The sequence below is a fragment of the Drosophila navojoa genome, chromosome 2, assembly GCF_054131105.1.
Source record: "Drosophila navojoa isolate 15081-1374.11 chromosome 2, UAZ_NAV_1.0, whole genome shotgun sequence".
Taxonomy (NCBI): Eukaryota; Metazoa; Arthropoda; class Insecta; order Diptera; family Drosophilidae; genus Drosophila; species Drosophila navojoa.
Window position 1 is genome coordinate 22,094,031 of NC_142890.1, and position 17,981 is coordinate 22,112,011.

Sequence of the window (17,981 nt, forward strand, 5' to 3'; positions counted from 1 at the left end):
CCATTCATCATCGGCTTCGGCTGTGACCGTGTCGCTGTGCCCTGCGAATGCGCGAAGAGTCAGTGTATTTCCGATTTCTGAGTGCGGCTGCAACAGCAGCTAGCAGGCAAAAGTCGCGCGACATTTTAGCAACGAATTTAAGTGCAACGCAATGCAAGAACTGAATGTAAATAATACGCATTTTATTCAAGTTATCCTTGCTGACAGACACGCCAGCAAGCGCGAAGAGGCAGGCGACAATTTGCTGTATTCTCATTTTTATTAATATTTGTTCGATGTGTGTGTGTGGGCGTGTGTATGTGTGCGTGTGAGTGTTGGTGTGTGCGTGTGTTTGTTTGTTTGTGTCCGTTTGTGCGTGTGCGTGTGCTAAAGGTGAAAATGCAACACACATAAAATCAATAAATCCAAGTCAAAATAAAATAACTAAAAATCAACGGCTAACAAAATATTTGTGCGTTCCTGTGTGTGTGAGCGGGTGTGTGCGTGTCTGTATGATTGCGAGTGTGCGTGTATGTTAGGGCGTGAGAAAGAAAACAAAAGAGCAAAACAGTGAGAGGACAATAACCAAAGCGCTGCCAACTAAGGTGGCAACACAGGACACTCTGTGTGTGCGGAAGTGAACAATTTAAAGTTTGTGGTCACCAGAGCAAATAACAAAAATACATACATACATACGTACAGAAAAACACCCACACAGGCTGGCAGAGTGTGCGTGTGTGTGTGTGTGTATATGTATATGCAGAGGAAGGCTCTGTAAGCGATTATTTTGCTCACCCACGCATTTAACTGTTTTTGTTATTCCTGATGTTGTTGTAATCGCCTGCACTTCAAAGCTTCTATTTATACACTAAACTATGAGCGTATGTTTGTGTGTGGGCGTATAAGTGTGCGTGCGTGTGTGTACGAGTGCCAAGCTGCCCATAATGCGGTCGACCTGATACCTGAGCCCAATCACAATCACAATCACAATATCACCCGCTCCTCTCATGCCCAAGCCGCCCACGCTGAAATAATAGTATGTAATCATAATAACAATAACGATGATGATGGCGATAATCATGATGATGATATTGCGAATGACGTTGGCACTAGCTGGCAAAAGGTTAACGCCGCACAGATCTCTCTGTCGTTGCGTTAATTTTAACAAATTGTATTTATACCGAGAGAAAAAATCAATAGCCTACCTTAACATAAACGCGACTGGCACATGGATAAAATTAGCCGCACTCTCACGCATAAATTCTATACATAATTTTAATGTGGAGCAGGAGGCGGAGAGGGGCAACCAAAAAATAAATGCAGACGCAACCCGAGCGAGCCGCTCAACTGACCAATTGATTTGCTGCTCTTAATCGTTGCAGAACCAGAACCAGAGTATGGCGTTCAAGTAAAGCAGAGACGTAGTGGTCGACAAACCTAGCAACACAGCGAGCCTCCAACTCTTGACAAACACTAAACAACCGTAGAGGTCCGACCCACAACACTGTCAGGATGACAGAGCAAAAGAATCAGGTGACGCGCGCAGCGCCGGAGCAGAGCAACGACTACCGTGTGGTGGTCTTTGGAGCTGGTGGCGTTGGCAAGAGCTCTCTGGTGCTGCGTTTCATCAAGGGCACCTTTCGCGAGAGCTACATACCCACCATAGAGGACACCTACAGGCAGGTGGGTAACCATTGCATTCAGCCACAATATAAACACTTTACTTAAGCTGGATTTCAATTCTTGGCGATTGCAGGTCATTAGCTGCAATAAGAATATTTGCACATTACAAATTACGGATACGACAGGATCACATCAGTTTCCGGCTATGCAGCGGTTGTCCATTTCCAAGGGCCACGCATTCATTTTGGTCTACTCCGTGTGCTCGAAGCAGAGTCTAGAGGAGCTGCGACCCATCTGGGAGCTCATCAAAGAGCTGAAGGTAAGCCTCTGACAGAGATAGATGGATTGAGAAGTAGGATAATAGCTCGTGTGATTTTCAGGGCGATGTCAACTCCATTCCCGTCATGTTGGTGGGCAATAAGTGCGATGAGAGCACCGAGCTGCGCGAAGTGTCGCAAATGGAGGGGCAGGCGCAGGCGACCACCTGGGGCATATCCTTCATGGAGACATCGGCCAAAACCAATCATAATGTCACCGAGCTGTTCCAGGAGCTGCTCAACATGGAGAAGACGCGCACCGTCTCGCTGCAGCTGGACACAAAGAAGCAAAAGAAACAGAAAAAGGAAAAGAAATGCAAGGAGACGAACGGAGCCATACCGGAGAACGGAGAGGCCAGCGCCAGTGCCAGTGCCGGAGCCAGTGGCGCCGGCGTGAAGGAGAAGTGCGGCGTTATGTAACCAGTTTGGCAAGCTAAATTCGTGACAGACAAATACTCGCATTGGGACAGTGGCAGGATTTGAGAACTCATCCCTCACAGACACCAACACACATAGAAATACACACACAAATGCACACGAACAATGATTAAACATATGCATATACATATATACTATATATATATATCACACATTGGGACTGATGTTGTCAGAACGTAGCCTGCATAGATGGGAAATATATTATTAATTTTAGATGGAATGAAGAAAACCAAAACGAAAACTATAAGACATCATTACGAGTATATTTTGCATACATAGATTTTAACCTTCTCTGGTCTCTATCAGAATGTAGAAGGCAATCACTGAACCGCCCGCATACTGACACCCACTCGCACGCACACATACACAAGTCATAAAGTCTAAAATTTTCATTTGCATTCGGAAAACGGCATCTGCAACGTAACGGCATACATATCAAATACATAAGCATACTACATACCTAACAGGACATGACATACTCGCACCTACACAATAGATGTGTACATTATACATATATCATAATGCTACATATATATATATATATAAGCACATATATGCATACATATGTGTATCCCAAAGGAAAAGCCAAAGTACCTACTTAAAAGACATACAATTTTATCTACTTACTAGCAAAGATGATAAGCCAATTAGCAGGGCTATCTATCTCATCACATCATAACAGATCATCATTTTCACAACAGATCATGAAGAAGAACCGAATAAAACGGTCGACGGAAATACTATATATGTATAGTGACAATTCTGGAGCATTTGTGGCACTCGAATCGAGTGGATTCATCCCATTCGATTGCTACAGACGCGCTTATCTGACTATCAATCAATTGCTGTATAACTACTATTTACCACCAAAACCAAAAACGAAGAAGTTAAACAAATGGAATAATTACCTATAACTAACTTCACTTATAATGTATAAATAATACTCACACACTCTATTCACATCGTCCCCACTTGATGATCCTGAGAAAGTATGCATACGAATCGTGTGTGTTAGTTTCCTCCTTTTAATTGTTTTTCACTTATGGTACTTATAGATTCTAGGCAGACATAATGATTTAAGGACAGACGAATGGATGAAATGTGTATTCATTTACAATTATTTGCTGAAGTTTATTAACAATGCAAAAACAACTTAGATATAGTCGAAGATTAGGCCCTGCCCGACGGCCCGATTGCAGTCCGGGATCGGATAATCGTCAGGTTAGGCAATAAGCACAATTTTTGCCGCTCATTCAGAAATTGTAGAGTTAGTGCTAGAGATGGGGATTACGATCCCCGTTTACATCGAAGTAAATGTGTTGCGAAATGGTATATGAGTTGCCTGTTTTCTAAAAACGAGCACAGTTTACAAATTGTGGTATTTGCTTAATTATTATAATAGTTGGTTTGGCTTAGGATTTAAAGTCTATTAGCAGGTTAATGGTTAAATATGATAGTTTCGCGTCGTTTTTACTGTTGATTGATATTACGAGAGGGGAAGGCATTAATTAGTATTTTCCAATTTATATTACGTATAACCCATTCAGCTAATTAAAAGTAATTAATTTTAATTACTGTCATGCCAAATTAGGGGCAAATATGATAGAGAAAGGAGGATGGAGGAGGAAGGACGAAGTAATTATATTAATTATGACTTAGCTCATTTCTTATGCACAATGCCACTTGCTCGTTGTTTAGATATGATTTACATAGGTGCATAGTGGATGAGGAGTTATTCGAACAACCAATCATAGACACAAGAAAATATATATATAAAAAAAAAAAACAAATATATAACATAGTACATACTTATTTACTAAATATTGTTGAATTTGTCTAGTGAAATTATTAACCAAGATTTTGATAGCGGACCAATTTGCGTATAAGATTTCAGAAATCAATTAGATAAATTCTCTCAGTTCGCCACCGCAAACCAATGCATACATAGGTATTTATTATATATGTATACATATGTATAATTCTAATGATAGCCTTCGTTGAATCTTATGTACGATTAGCATTATCCTGCGTGCTTTAGGTTTTCCGCTTAGTTTCCCTAGGTTTAGTTAGGTTTGTTGGGCTCTGGATAGCGAAACTGGATAGGGCGTGCCGAGTAGTCGAATACACTGTAATAAATAAATAAATAAAACAAATCAGAACATGGATACTTTGTTGCATAATAAAATTAAGCGAATGTTATTTAAATGTAATTCAGCATCGATATGTACTTATATGTAATTCAAAAGTATAATTTAAAATACAACGAATGAATATATTTACACCGAATTAATTATAATTTTTTTTATGAATATATATATATATATATATATATATATAAATTATATAGACATATATAATTTTATTATAGATATATAAAATTATTATACACACAACAATAAGTTGTATATTGAACTAGTTTATTCATGATGAATATTTGATTATTGCTTACATTTCCAATATGCAGCAGGCACACACACACACACACACACACACACACACACACACACACACATACACACTCTCACACACACATACGCACTCAACACTAATAAGATGTAAATATAAATGAAAATTCAGCAATTGGCATTATTGGTATATAAACATATGAACAATTTGGCCGCTAGCCTAATATTAACATGTAATAGCCACCCTTGGGCGGCCTAATAATGTCACCTAATGAAATCTTATTGTTGGAGATTTAATTAAAATAAAAATAATTATCGTGCAAGCATGAAATAATTACACGCAGAATAATTTAAATAAAGAATAATTTAACTATGACAAAATATTGTTGTCTAACCGAATTCCGTTAAAAGTTAAACCACAAACATAGTAAAAAACCGTTACCAATAGCACACATACATATACATATGTATGTATGTGTATGTTCCTCTCTCTGGCTGTCTGCAAGCGAGCAAAGGAGAAGAAAAACCACATGTAAGTTGTCTATATGTATGCTGCCATATTCATTTCGTTTTTATACCTAAGTAAAGAGAAGCTAGAAAGTTCGCAGCAGCAGAGAGCGCTCCCATTGGTCACCCAAAGTTCGCCTGCAACGAGCCGGACGTCGTGATCAGCATTTGAGCGCAACCCAGAGTGTAAGTGAGCGTCGCTCTATATAAAGGGCAGCTCGTGCAGCATTTCTTCAGTCGCCCAGGCCTCGTGGGGGTCACTCGTACAGTGCAGTAAAGTGAAGTGAAGTGTGTGCAAAAAGTCAATGATCGTTCAGCTGTCATTAAAAGCTTGGTAAAGACCTGGAGGAAACACATAGAAGAAATTCTTACAGAAAATACTTAAAGGAAATTATTATAGGAAACACTTTGAGGAAATATTTAAAGAAAATACTAGCTAATTCGAATACTAATAAACATATTTTTTACTGTCCGAGCTGTAGGAGCTCACACATTTTTTTCACTTCTCTCAGCTCGATCAAGATGATGAGCGCTATTGCAGCAATCAAGTTAAATGAAAATGGCAGTGCAACTGTGGGGAAAAACAAATGAGAAATAAATATTTGCACAAGCCTATTAAAAACTTTTAGCTACTTACTAAATAAGCTCGCATATGGATTCAAAATGATTTCTTTGACTAACATTTCGCTTGCAAACATTGTCAAAACAATTCACTTTTAGGTATTTTAAGTCGCTGCAGTTAATCCTTGATAATATTTACAGTGGGAGCATGCACATTCTGCGGCTGATACAAATAAAGGTCCACATGAGCCGACGACTACGGAAAATCGACGGCCTCACACACAATATGAATCATACGGAGCAGCGTCAATAATTTTGTCTTTTTCTTTGTTACATTAATAATTCAATAATAAAATTGATCATTTTTTGCATAGTATAAAAAGAATGATATTTATATAAAATACAACATTAATACGTAGCTTGTAATTTAAAATACAATTTATGAATATATTTACACAAAATTAATTACAATTTTTTTTTTATGAATATACAAATAATTATTATTCACACAAAATATAAGTTGTATTTTAAACTATTTGATTCGCAGTAAAAAAAAACCCAGTGCTAAAGGGATTTTGAAAATTTTAACAATACCACTTAATTTAGGCATTTAACATAATAACATAATATTAACGTAATGATGTATATTTTAGGCGTATTTTTGACACTTTTTAAACTTATTTTAAGGTTTAACTTATAATTCTATTCGTGCAAAAAATACATAGTTACACGCAAAATAATTTAGCTATGATAAATATCATTTGGTAGCATAATTGGGTTAAAACGTATGCCAATTTGTTGGTAAAAGAAAAACTATGACTACAAACATTACATATAATACAGCATTTCATAAAAATGCTAAAAAAAACTAAAAGGTATTACTATGATCACCATCCGAGTTATCATCTACAACGGTGAAGCCAGCTTCATCAGCGATGTCTTCTGAGGCATTGCTAATATTGGGACTAGGCTCTGAGCTTTGTCTGCTATCAGATTGGGTATTCTCCGGCGTCTGCGGTGGTGGAGCTTCAAGTGGTTCCATCAACTCTTGTACACCCGACACCGGCAGTTGTTTTTGTTTTGTTTGGCTCTGTGCTATGTTTGTCGTTCCTATCACATTTAATAACATTTTAAGGTTTTCGCCCGATATACGGTCTTCAACCATTTCGTTTGCAGTGACTTGAGATTGTGAAGAGGTTTTCGTAGATTTTCCATGAAAAACTCCGATCCACATCTTTGGACTTATAACGTACTTGAAGATCATTTTAATTATGTACCCAATCAGAGCTACAAGGGCGAATGGAGCTATTAAGTTGAATGGAAATGATAATTCCGCTGCGGGCAAGGAACATAATTATAAAAAATGACATAATATTTTTAAGGTTTAAAAACTTACAATTTAAGCTCGAAATAGTGTGAGTGGTTTTTTCCAAGATCATTTCGATCTGTTTGAGAAAAATTTCACTCGCATACATAATGAACACATGATCTGGTCGACAGTAAGGCATACGTAATTTGCTAGACTTTCTGTAACATACATGACAACAAAAATATATAGTTGCTAAATAAGTTTTTAAGCAAACAGCTAATGAGTAGTACTAACAAAATTTTTTGTCTCTGTTCTTTTTCTTTAGACTCTCTAAATAAAGAGCCATATATGCCTGAAAACCAGTTTGTGTTTTCATTGTCCATGGACTCTTGATGACTGTCAATTACTTCAATGACAGCATCAACCTCTAGTTTCTAAATGGATTAGAAAAAAATATATATAGGAATGTACCAAACGACGCGGTTGTAATTTATACTACATACCCTATTGCACTCTAAATAGGTAACGAAGTAGCCGTAAAGGAATATTCCGCCTATAACAATGGCTATTGCAGAATATCTGAATCGTTTATGCACAATCCATCCGGTAGCGATGATCAACAGAACAGTTAACATGAAACGCACCTGGTAAAATGTACTTGAATATATGTGCTAATATGTATTTAATAGTAGACAGTCATACTTCGGATATTTGAAGTAGTTTTTGAAGGTCCTTGAAAATATCCGTAATAAGCGCAATCACTCCCATTTCCTTGTGCGTATAGAAATAGTCGTCATCAGCCTGATCCGACGACAAAGGAACGTCGTTTGCCTCATCCAGTATTTTGTTAAGTAAAATATCAAGATCACGCACATCTTCGACCGTCTCAAGTTCAACAACTTGTGACGCTTGTAATGTAAACAGAAGCGATCGCTTGAAAACGTTTGACGTTTTGCCATGCTAAAAATGATTGACATGACGTCATTAGAACACCATTGACAATGATTACGCCGCCTACTTACCATTAGCTTCTTTCGGTTAAACAGAGTGTTAACAAACTTTTTAAAATACATTAGCGCTAGCTGATCTTCTATTGTTGCCAGTGATTTCCCTTCAGGCGGCAAAGCTTGGCATTGGCAGGCATCTTCACCTGGTGTATTGAATTGCGTTGTTGTCAGTTCCGCCCACGCATGTGGCTCAACCCAGCTATCCTGGTAACAGCACACATTGTGGAACAGAAGCAATATAAAACTGACTATTGCATTTGACTGCATTATATTCTTTTTATTATTGCAAAACTATAAAATTAAATATAACTTCAACTAAATTGCCAAGCGGTAAACATGATCACGATTGCGCGGTTGATGCTAGTGTTAAAAAGTGCCAGCTGAGCTGTAGGCCAGTATGCTGGCCAGTGAGCGAGACAAATATTTTCGCTACCTGAACTTCCGTTGCACAGTAGTTCATGGGCAGCAATAATTTCCGTTTAGTATTAAATTGTTGATGAAACTTTAATATTTAACGTAATCTTTTTTACCAATAATAAATAATTCTCAATTAATTGACAAAAAGCTGCATACATAGCTTATGTAGGCCTTGCCAGACTGTTTTGAAATGAAATATAAACATTGGAAAAGCGCTGCCAGACTTATCACAAAAAAATGACTCACGGACAGTGTTAAGTCGAATAGTTTAAACAATATAGTAATAATTAGCATACCGCTATAAGCAAAGCGAGATGGGTTTATTTGGCAAAACTCCCAGCAAAGACCCTAAAGAACAGGTTAGGTATTAGAATACAGCAGTGGTTAATTTCTCTTTTGCGCATTAACAATGCCATGTATTACCTTGAAATGATGTCATGTTCCAATTGTTTTGATTCTCATTTTCCCCATCTGTTCGTTCGATATCTATAGGTGCAAGAATGGACGCACAAGTTGCGAAAAGAGGGGAATCAGCTTGATAGGCAGATACGAAGTATACAACGGGAAGAGGAAAAGGTAAAACGGTCGCTCAAACAGGCAGCTCAAAAAAATGACCGCGATACCTGCATCATTCTCGCCAAAGAGATAGTGAATGCGCGAAAGGCAATAAATCGTATATACACATCAAAGGCGCATCTCAGTTCCATACAGATGCAGATGAAAAATCAATTGTGTAAGTGAATTTTGTGTATTGTAGGTATTGCTGCCACTAACTGATCTTTAATTGGTTCTATAGCTACATTGCGGGTGGCTGGTTCTTTGCAGAAATCCACAGAAGTTATGCAGGCCATGCAGAGTCTTGTTCGATATCCGGAGCTGGCAGGTATTATGCGAGATATGTCAAAGGAAATGATGAAGGCCGGCATAATCGAGGAGATGTTGGACGAGACCATGGATTCGCTGGAAGAGTCTGAGGAGTTGGAGGAGGAGGCAGCAAAGGAGGTCGACAAGGTACTCTGGGAAATTACGGATGGTAAACTGGGCGAGGCTCCACTACCGCCAGAAGCAACACCAGCAGACAAAACACCAGCAGCAGCCTCCCGCGTTGCCGTCGAAGAGGATGACGATGATGGCGAAGAGCTGGAAGAAATGCAGAGTCGCCTGGCATCGCTGCGCTCATAAGCAACTTGCCGAGCAGGGGCAGTATGCATGTAGCAAAATTTAGATTCGAATTTCGAAAATGTAGCTTATGATTATTAATTTTATCATAGCACTTTGCACGCCACCCAAATCCAAAATCCAATATATTGCTGCTTACCCCGATTGTGAATTATAGAAACCAAAATAACAGTGAAACTCTATAAACAGTTTTTATAAGTTTAAGTGTACAATATTTTGGTTCATATTATGTTGAACTGCTTGTGTTAAAATTGTAAACTTTTATACGTACATATATAATTTATTATAATTAATCGGTATTAAATGTAACTTAAGCGTATATTCGGATTTTCGGCAGTTCAATGTAATTCTCTGCTCAGTGAGTAGGTTAAAATTCATATGGGATATATGATGGCACAACTTTATGGTCTTTTGGCCATGTTGATGACAACATTGGACTTAGATATTATTACAGCATAACCTTAGGCTGAGACCCAAATAATATTTCCTGAAATAAATACGAGAGATTCCATAAATTGTAAATGATATCTCAGAGGATAGTAGTATTCAAAGCCCTTTGATAATTTAAACAATTTGGTATTGTTTGTTATGGTCTTAGCCACGTGTTCCGCTCATCTTTAATACCAACTAAGTTAAAGCTATTGGAATATTTTATGGTTCCAGTGTAGATTGTATCCAGTCTACATAGGCTCCGACTCGACTATAGACGCCTGGCCAGCCATTCAGGCCACACGGCGTTGGCCCGAATGAAACAACGCCCGCCAGAAAATAGTAGGTGTTCACCTTGTTTGTGTCGAGGCCTATGAGTGGGCCACCTGAGTCACCACGACACGAGTCGACGCCCTCCATGCCGCCAGCGCACATCTGTGTATTCTCTAGGACAATGTTCTGACGACTATAGACAGACTGGCACTCCGACAAAGTGAAGCCATCTACGGCGGCCTTCAGCTTTAGATTGCTGGACGACTTCTCCTCCGTCTTGCCCCAGCCAGCCACATCCATTGAAATACCATCGAATGTGGCGGAACGCAGATTCGTGTCCAATGGCAAGCAAATGGGACGTACAAAATCGGTGTATTCGATTTGGCGCGCCAAGCGTAGGAGCGCAATGTCATTGAGTTGGTTCCTTGAACTGGGATCGTACGATGGATGCGGTATGGTGCGCTCCACTGGCACATCCAAGTGCGGTGGCGCACAGTCCTTCATACCACGCACATCGACTTCACAATCCGGATTCGTTTCGGTGTCCCATTCACCAAGACGCACTCCCGTCAGACGCCAGTCGGTGGGCAGAGATTTGCCATTGACGCAATGCGATGCAGTCACTACGTAGCGAGTGCTGATGAGTGATCCGCCGCAATGGTGACCCTTGTTGCCACTGCCTGAGGAAACGAAAGCACTTAGCTGGATGGTTTCACATTTATCACTTAGCTACCTTTGGTGTATTCGATCAGCGCCATCCAAGGAAATTCATCGATTTTTGTTTTAACGCCGCCATAAATACGATTCGATAATATATTTCCACACTGACCCGGCAAAGGCAATAGGCTTGTGTTTGTCTTGTTTGTGACGGGTCGCACAGTCGTCACCGGTGTGGTGTCCCGGTAACGATCCGGACAACAAATCTGCAAGTCAAGATATTACCTACGGCGTAATTTCAAAAGTGTATATGAAGCTGACTTACCAAAACCTTATGATTAAAATAGCCACACTGGCTGCGACTGAGATACAGTTTATCAGCGTCTAGTAGAGGTGTTGATGTCAGTATTCCGTACAAATACTTGCAATCCTCCAGATGTATGCACAGTGCACGCTCTCTGTTGGGCGTGATGCACCGTCCATAGTTCGGCACTTGGTTAGCCTCATTGGGAAAATAAAATTCTGCGAACAAGTAACAAAAATATACAGTGAATCAATCTGTATATGCATGTATTGAGCATTTCAATTAATAATTTCTATTTACGTTTAGTTTAAAATAAAACTGGTTTCAGAATAGCTAATCTACCGAGAGAGCTGTGATGGCCCCCAATACATATAGTCTTATTTACATACCAACAAACATGCAGATATTTGTGTACATAAATCATTATTCTTTAGGCTTCTTTAATGATTCGACAAACTTTTCCCTGCCTTTGGCAATTTAGCTACTTACGCGCATTTGCTGAACTCACAGCAAGTCCCAAAATGAGGTGGATCGAAAATATTTTCAACATGTTTCGTTTAATTATGTAACACAAGTTTTCGGTTAAAACGTCGTCAGTTATAAGCAATATTTTTGTTGCTTTTAATTGTATATCTCTTAATGTCCTACTCAAGTAAATGCAGCAATTAAGTAAATATGATGACCAAAACGGAATCTCCGTTGAACTTCACTCGGCAGCCGCTCACTACGAATGGAGAGGCCAGAGCAAGGCTTCGCGTACAACTGAGACGCTGCGAAGCGGTGAGCGCAGCTTAAGGGAGAACTTTGGCTGAGCTTTTGCTTAAGCTTTTTGTTTTGTTCTCCGTTTTCTTCAGTTTGTAAGTTATTTGTGGAAGTAGGGTATGCTGGTTTTGCGAAATGTATGTAACAGGCAGAAGTAGGCGTGGCACGATCTACTAAATAAAAAATGATAATTTGTCTTGGAATTTTAATCGTGGCTTGCACACTGTAACACCCATAATCTCCAGATATACCGAATAATTAGTATAGCAATAGACATTCCCATAACGCAGCCGCTAAGCAGAGTGCGTGCTTATGTGAGTGTTAGTGTATGTATGTATCTACATATATAAAAGAAGCATAGAGTTGTATGAATATCAGCTCGCGCAGGTTGCCGAGTACCTCCTAGTCGAGCAGTCTCGGCTGAAGCACTCTTCCTTTTATTAATCTTTAAATTTATTTATAGTATTTATATTGAATAGGAATAATATACAACGTTGTGAACTCTACGTGTATGTGCGCAGAGTTTCGGCTTTGGCGTTGAAAGAACTTTGGAAAAAGTCAAGTCTCCCGCAACTCCTCCGTTCATATATTTAGCATATTGATGCTATCAAAGATCCAGTTTATATAGGAGCTAACAGCTGTGTAAACGCCTGGAATTGTTGTCACGCCGCAAAGGGTTGGCCCAAAGGCCACAATACCGAGCAGCGTGTAACGTCCGTTGGCATTGAGGATGCCGGAAGTGCCGTCGTCCATAAAGGGACCGCCACTGTCGCCGCGACACACATCCTTCATGGGCTGGCCTTGGGCACACAGGTGGTTCGGCGTGATGACAATCGGCTGCTGGAAGTTCTCGCTAAGCGTTGCATAGGTAATCGCACAGCTGGTCGTGTTCACAATGGGCAACCGGATGAATCGCACCGTGGCTGAGCTGCCGGAACTGTTTGAACTGTTAGCTGTACAAAAAAATAAACAGAGTAAGCGTACGAAATGATTTCACACTGGTTATAATCAATGTGATTCATTTCAGTTTTATTTATCTTAAGTATAACATACTCTCCGCTTTTGTGCTCCACCCGGCCACAACACCCATTTGCCCAATTATTTTATCCGCAAGCGCTGCCGTGCTATTCAAAGGTAAACATATTGGTGTGAATTTACCTGCAAATTTATTAAATTATTACAATCTCGTGGAGGCGTGAGAGAGGTAATCTTCGTACTTATACTGTTGTTGAGGCCGAGCAGTGCTATATCGTTCGCATACTTCGGTTGATCGTAGTTGGGATGCACCAACACGCGTATAATATTGAATATATTCGGCTTCGCACAGTTCGCAGTATTCGGGGCACAATCCTGCGGGCTGGAGATGTCATCGCCTATACGCACCTGAAATCTATAAATATAATTTTGAAGGTGGTTTTTGTCTGTATCTGTATCTGTAGCTATTGCCTATCTTCGAGTGCAACCCGATTTTATAGCCAAATTTAGATCTATACCATTCACATACAATTAATGGTTAATTTTAAGTTTAAGTTTCATTTTAATTTTTTACATTTAAATACTTACACTTCCAGATCACTCACTAGGTTAACAACACAATGGGCGGCGGTAAGAACGTAATTGTTAGCAATGAGAGAGCCAGAACAGCGATAGCTGATGCGATTGCTGGCTGTGAATGGAGATAAGACAGTAAACAATAGATTAATCAATTAATGTTTCAATATGCTTGCAGATCTGACAACATGATTAAGAGATGTCCCTGCAAAAGTGCAAATAATACAGATCCCAATTGTTCATATTGTGCCAACGGCAAGCAAAATTCTGGGAAACAAAATAAAGGCGGATCGTACGATCCGAATGGCTATCCCAATTCGAAAAATGGGAGTCCCCATGATGGCAGCAAAAATGGCAGCAACAATGGCAGCAACAATGGCAGGAATCCTTCAAACCAAAAGGGAAGGTCAGGGGCTCGCGGTAACGATTCGCAAGGAGGTGACGGTAGCGATAATTCGATGTCACTTCTAAAAGCAGTTCTTGTTTTCTCCACTGGTTGCCTTATAACCATGCAGATGACTAACGTGGCTAATGAGCTAGGATAATCAATCTATTCTGTTTTGTTAGATTTGTGCTTTATTGTTCATTAACCGAATGTCGAGATCTAACTTGAAAACACGTAAACTCAGGCACTTGTAAACCATTCTCAATTGGATTGTATTAATAAATTTTTTGTTTAAATTATCATACTCACTGCGATTACGATAGGCGATTCGGACGAACCACGGATATTGGCCTGGCACCACCTTGTCGCCGCCCAATAGGCGGGTGCTTAGACTGATTCCACAGTCGGCAGAGTTCAGTCTCACAGCGGTCGCTGGTGCCACAGTGCTAGGCGTGATTGTGGGCGTATTGTCATCTAAAGCGTGCTCTTCACTTGCATCGGCAAAGAGTTCGACCTGATCCTTGAAGCCCGTTGAATGTTGGAAACGCAGGTCACCGGGAAAGACAATCGGTCTATCAGCAGGTATTGGACGCAACTCTTTCTTCGCCGTCTTCATATCGTGGTCAATATGAAAGTGAAAGTGATGTCCGCTGCCGAACTTATAAGCATGATCATCGTAGTCCTCTTCAAGCGGCTGAGGACAATTGCGCTGAGCTGTGAAATCTCGATAATTGAGTAACTGCATTTCAGTCGCATGTGCTAAACTGCGATTGAGGTTGACGTTGACTCTTGGATTGCGCTTTGAGGTACTTGCAGAGTCCCAAATCCAACGTTCATTTGGAGCATAGCGTGAACTGCGACCGATGTGTGAAGATGCCACCTGATGATGGGGACAGCAGGCAAGAGGATCGAGGCCCTGAAAGCCACAGCCAGCTGAATGGACCATAGAAAACACAGAGGCGCGCTCTTCGGGCGTGTGGTTGAGCAAAAGCCGGACAAAGGGTGCACAATCCTTGATCTTTATGCAATGGCAGACATTAGCCAGGTAAACAACTGCAAAATTCGATTTTGATCTGAGGTAAACGCACGTGCAAATAATTAAGAAAACACCGCATAGTAAGACTAAGCTCAAGCTAATAGTCAAGGTCAATATCTGCAAGCCAGAAGTGACCAAAGCGCCAACAGAAGTCCGGTTCGGCAATTACTGAGTCACTTTTGCTGTCGTTTTCGTAATTATATTGTTGTAGTTTATTGCCCTTCGCTTGTTGGCCAGAGCATGATGCCAGCATATTTACTTTGGGAATTTCTAGACACTGACCTTGGCCCAGTCCCACAAAGGCAACGAGATGACGTCTGTTCTTTTCCTTCGAATCTGATTTGTCATACACTAGCAGCAGCAGTGGATTCTAATGAGAGCGGAGCTCTAATAAGAGCGTCTCTCCAGTTTGTTGCTTAAGTCGTTTGTTTGCTTCTTTTTTTGTACTTACACTGAAAACACAATGTGCTAATCACTACAAAGCAAATTAACTTTACAAACAGCAAATGCATTTTGCGCTTTCGTTCAGCGGCTGCTACAATTTTTCCCGTTTAGATACACACACTTCAACACTCACACGCACGCGTTAACACACACAATCGCGGGCACAATCGTCGTCAGTCTGTGGACTATTCTTAGCTGATCAGATGCGAGCACAACATTTGCCGTCGAGGTGCAAAGTAAAATTGAAATAAATTGGTTCAATATGTGAGTATATCTTATTTCCATTTCCATTTCGACGGCGGAGTGTAGCTGTTGTTTTTGCTTTTTTAATTTTTTGATTTTTATTATCAACAACGAATCAAAACAAAGAGGGAACACAAAAAATTGAATGCCCCAAAAGCTGAACTTATGAAATAGCCACCACTACACAGGCAAACAAAGAAACAACACACACACGCACACGCACTCGTATGCATATATCAACTAATTTGAGTAGAGCTGAGAGAGGCAAACGTAGCGAACGATCATAACTGGCCCGAAATCCGAGTGGCACTGACACCTGGTGCGTAAGTCAACTTGCCGGCAACACGAAAGTAAAGCACACACACACGCTCGCAATATATATGCATGTATACATATCAGATAAAACATGTTTTAAGTATTTCCGAGCTATCCATTCTGAATGCTTGTAAATGGGCTATCGACATTTAAAAGAGAGTGCAAGACGTTCATATCCTTTTAATGTGCGCGCTTATATATGCTTGAATATATATATATATATATATGTATATTTTGATCATAGATTGAACTTAAAATATTACTAACATATTTAGTAAATCGGCTTACGCTAAACATAAATGCACAAATGACATGAAATGAACTTTTACTTAATATACATATGTATGTATGTTTAGAAATGTGTATATATGGAATGTATTGATTCTGATGGCGTACAATGCTATGCGTATGTTCTCAATAAGCCTTTGCTTTTTCTCTTCTTTCTCGCTTGCTCTCCGTGTATTTATGCCACCGGGACTACCTCGGGCGCAGCAGCTACAGAGACAATGACACTGGCTGAAACGTTATTCTCGACCTGTTCTACAGGTTCGATAGTCGGCTGCGATTGCTGCTGCTGCTGCTGTTGTGGCTGCGTTGGCGACTGCTCTGCTGGGGACGTATTCACCGCAATTGTTGTCACTGATGACGTCGGCCCACGAATGCTATTAGTATCAGCATTGGTATTATTGCCAGTGAGCTGGTCGTCATCATCATCATCAACTGGCGTTTCTTGACGCAACACTGCTGCCAGGTGGTTATCATTAACTGTCTCTAAAGTCTGATCGCTGACACCGTTTGCTGCATCTGCTGCCGTTGCTGTTGATGTTGTTGCTACAACTGCTGCTGCCGCATGCATTTCTATTGTACTTGGCAACGTTTCTGGGTCTGCAGTCGTTTGCTCCAATTCAGCGTACCCGTTGCCGCTAGTTCCATTTACATTTAAATTCACAGATACGTCTCCATTGTGCATAGAGTGTGGAGTCTTCAGTTCATTGATGATTTTTTCTCCCACTTTTGGGTCCAATTCGGTGATTTTCTCTTGCAGTTTACTTTTGAACTCGATCGGCCATTTGGGACTCCATTGACGAAACAGTTTAATCTGTTATAAAAATAAACGTTAGCAAGAAAATGTAACGGATAAACCAAGATTTTTGTTCTTTTCATATATTTACACGGCATTGAAAAAGACTCATGGGTTTTTCCTGTACACCCGACGTGGCCAGGGCATTGACGACGCCATTTACATAGGTACTGCCAGCATTTCCATCTCCGCCTGCACTTACGGACGTGTCTCTGGTGAGATACTCTACCAACACATATACAAAATCATCGCGCTGCAGCTCACTCCATTCGTTAAACCATTGAATAATATAACGAAACTCGCCGTCAACTGATAAATTGCTCATATTCATATTTGCATATATGTATTTGCTCACTGTCTCAAGCTGACACGCCCCCGCACATGCACTTTGAAATGGATAGTTGGCGACTGAGTATAACAGCCCAAATGATTATAATTGCAATTATATTTGAAGTCCGCTCAAACGAGGTTCTGCTTGTGCGCCTCAGTGCTGCTATTCGCCTCAAAGTTTCTATACTAACAACAACCCGTTTCTAATTTTTCTTCGCCGCTTGATTACAAAGCCCAGCTCACAACAGCTGATACGGCTTCTTAAGCATATCGATAATAAGATATGGGGCGTTGTGCAGCACCTGCACCTGTGCTGCAGTGCATTGGGGCGTATAATCAAATATGAAGCAATGAATTTGTGATTGAATTATACATGATATCAATTTCTCTAGTATTGAACATAATTCGGACAGCAAGCTCTATTGACAT

At 40.2% G+C, this 17,981-nt stretch overlaps 7 protein-coding genes across 7 annotated transcripts; 3 read left to right on the forward strand and 4 right to left on the reverse strand.

Moving 5' to 3' along the window:
* The first annotated feature begins 2 nt into the window (after positions 1-2).
* LOC108659241 (GTP-binding protein Di-Ras2) lies at positions 3-4,154 on the forward strand. The gene is made up of 4 exons (XM_018112077.3): positions 3-166; positions 1,362-1,662; positions 1,736-1,921; positions 1,983-4,154. The coding sequence occupies exons 2-4, from the start codon at positions 1,492-1,494 to the stop codon at positions 2,337-2,339; spliced, it is 714 nt and encodes a 237-aa protein (XP_017967566.1). The 5' UTR covers positions 3-166; positions 1,362-1,491; the 3' UTR covers positions 2,340-4,154.
* A 2,067-nt stretch (positions 4,155-6,221) lies between these two features.
* Positions 6,222-8,531, reverse strand: LOC108659237 (uncharacterized). Its single transcript, XM_018112072.3, has 6 exons — positions 8,162-8,531; positions 7,842-8,099; positions 7,643-7,783; positions 7,434-7,573; positions 7,227-7,357; positions 6,222-7,165 (listed from the first exon to the last, which is right to left on the reverse strand). The coding sequence occupies exons 1-6, from the start codon at positions 8,411-8,413 to the stop codon at positions 6,699-6,701; spliced, it is 1,389 nt and encodes a 462-aa protein (XP_017967561.1). The 5' UTR covers positions 8,414-8,531; the 3' UTR covers positions 6,222-6,698.
* A 244-nt stretch (positions 8,532-8,775) lies between these two features.
* On the forward strand, positions 8,776-10,061 carry Vps24 (vacuolar protein sorting 24). Its single transcript, XM_018113595.3, has 3 exons — positions 8,776-8,922; positions 9,056-9,296; positions 9,360-10,061. Exons 1-3 carry the CDS (start codon positions 8,878-8,880, stop codon positions 9,743-9,745), a joined length of 672 nt encoding a protein of 223 aa, XP_017969084.1. The 5' UTR covers positions 8,776-8,877; the 3' UTR covers positions 9,746-10,061.
* On the reverse strand, positions 9,909-12,182 carry ea (easter). Its single transcript, XM_089265315.1, has 4 exons — positions 11,895-12,182; positions 11,427-11,623; positions 11,178-11,367; positions 9,909-11,124 (listed from the first exon to the last, which is right to left on the reverse strand). The coding sequence occupies exons 1-4, from the start codon at positions 11,953-11,955 to the stop codon at positions 10,394-10,396; spliced, it is 1,179 nt and encodes a 392-aa protein (XP_089121441.1). The 5' UTR covers positions 11,956-12,182; the 3' UTR covers positions 9,909-10,393.
* A 378-nt stretch (positions 12,183-12,560) lies between these two features.
* Positions 12,561-15,766, reverse strand: LOC108659758 (phenoloxidase-activating factor 3). Its single transcript, XM_030383036.2, has 6 exons — positions 15,591-15,766; positions 14,413-15,156; positions 13,731-13,833; positions 13,385-13,557; positions 13,221-13,325; positions 12,561-13,120 (listed from the first exon to the last, which is right to left on the reverse strand). The coding sequence occupies exons 1-6, from the start codon at positions 15,649-15,651 to the stop codon at positions 12,750-12,752; spliced, it is 1,557 nt and encodes a 518-aa protein (XP_030238896.2). The 5' UTR covers positions 15,652-15,766; the 3' UTR covers positions 12,561-12,749.
* On the forward strand, positions 13,156-14,407 carry LOC149092239 (uncharacterized). The gene is made up of 2 exons (XM_089265317.1): positions 13,156-13,301; positions 13,897-14,407. The coding sequence occupies exon 2, from the start codon at positions 13,907-13,909 to the stop codon at positions 14,261-14,263; it is 357 nt and encodes a 118-aa protein (XP_089121443.1). The 5' UTR covers positions 13,156-13,301; positions 13,897-13,906; the 3' UTR covers positions 14,264-14,407.
* Positions 15,767-16,570: 804 nt separating the features above from the next.
* Positions 16,571-17,831, reverse strand: LOC108649064 (uncharacterized). Its single transcript, XM_018098064.3, has 2 exons — positions 17,314-17,831; positions 16,571-17,240 (listed from the first exon to the last, which is right to left on the reverse strand). The coding sequence occupies exons 1-2, from the start codon at positions 17,551-17,553 to the stop codon at positions 16,605-16,607; spliced, it is 876 nt and encodes a 291-aa protein (XP_017953553.1). The 5' UTR covers positions 17,554-17,831; the 3' UTR covers positions 16,571-16,604.
* Between the last annotated feature and the right edge of the window lie 150 nt (positions 17,832-17,981).

Coding starts and splice junctions, on each gene's coding strand:
- ea (XM_089265315.1), bottom strand. CDS start 11,955: ATGTTGAAAATATTTTCGATCCACCTCATTTTGGGACTTGCTGTGAGT. Junction 11,624..11,894: donor TGTGAGTTCAGCAAATGCGC/GTAAGTAGCTAA, acceptor ACTTGTTCGCAG/AATTTTATTTTCCCAATGAG. Junction 11,125..11,177: donor GCTGATCGAATACACCAAAG/GTAGCTAAGTGA, acceptor TCGTTTCCTCAG/GCAGTGGCAACAAGGGTCAC.
- LOC149092239 (XM_089265317.1), top strand. CDS start 13,907: ATGATTAAGAGATGTCCCTGCAAAAGTGCAAATAATACAGATCCCAAT.
- Vps24 (XM_018113595.3), top strand. CDS start 8,878: ATGGGTTTATTTGGCAAAACTCCCAGCAAAGACCCTAAAGAACAG. Junction 8,923..9,055: donor GCAAAGACCCTAAAGAACAG/GTTAGGTATTAG, acceptor CGATATCTATAG/GTGCAAGAATGGACGCACAA. Junction 9,297..9,359: donor GCAGATGAAAAATCAATTGT/GTAAGTGAATTT, acceptor TTGGTTCTATAG/CTACATTGCGGGTGGCTGGT.
- LOC108659237 (XM_018112072.3), bottom strand. CDS start 8,413: ATGCAGTCAAATGCAATAGTCAGTTTTATATTGCTTCTGTTCCACAAT. Junction 7,784..7,841: donor AACTACTTCAAATATCCGAA/GTATGACTGTCT, acceptor ACATTTTACCAG/GTGCGTTTCATGTTAACTGT. Junction 7,166..7,226: donor CACTATTTCGAGCTTAAATT/GTAAGTTTTTAA, acceptor CCTTGCCCGCAG/CGGAATTATCATTTCCATTC.
- LOC108649064 (XM_018098064.3), bottom strand. CDS start 17,553: ATGAATATGAGCAATTTATCAGTTGACGGCGAGTTTCGTTATATTATT. Junction 17,241..17,313: donor TGAGTCTTTTTCAATGCCGT/GTAAATATATGA, acceptor TTTTTATAACAG/ATTAAACTGTTTCGTCAATG.
- LOC108659758 (XM_030383036.2), bottom strand. CDS start 15,651: ATGCATTTGCTGTTTGTAAAGTTAATTTGCTTTGTAGTGATTAGCACA. Junction 15,157..15,590: donor TAGCACATTGTGTTTTCAGT/GTAAGTACAAAA, acceptor CGAATTTTGCAG/TTGTTTACCTGGCTAATGTC. Junction 13,558..13,730: donor CTAGTGAGTGATCTGGAAGT/GTAAGTATTTAA, acceptor TTATATTTATAG/ATTTCAGGTGCGTATAGGCG.
- LOC108659241 (XM_018112077.3), top strand. CDS start 1,492: ATGACAGAGCAAAAGAATCAGGTGACGCGCGCAGCGCCGGAGCAGAGC. Junction 1,663..1,735: donor TAGAGGACACCTACAGGCAG/GTGGGTAACCAT, acceptor TGGCGATTGCAG/GTCATTAGCTGCAATAAGAA. Junction 1,922..1,982: donor AGCTCATCAAAGAGCTGAAG/GTAAGCCTCTGA, acceptor TGTGATTTTCAG/GGCGATGTCAACTCCATTCC.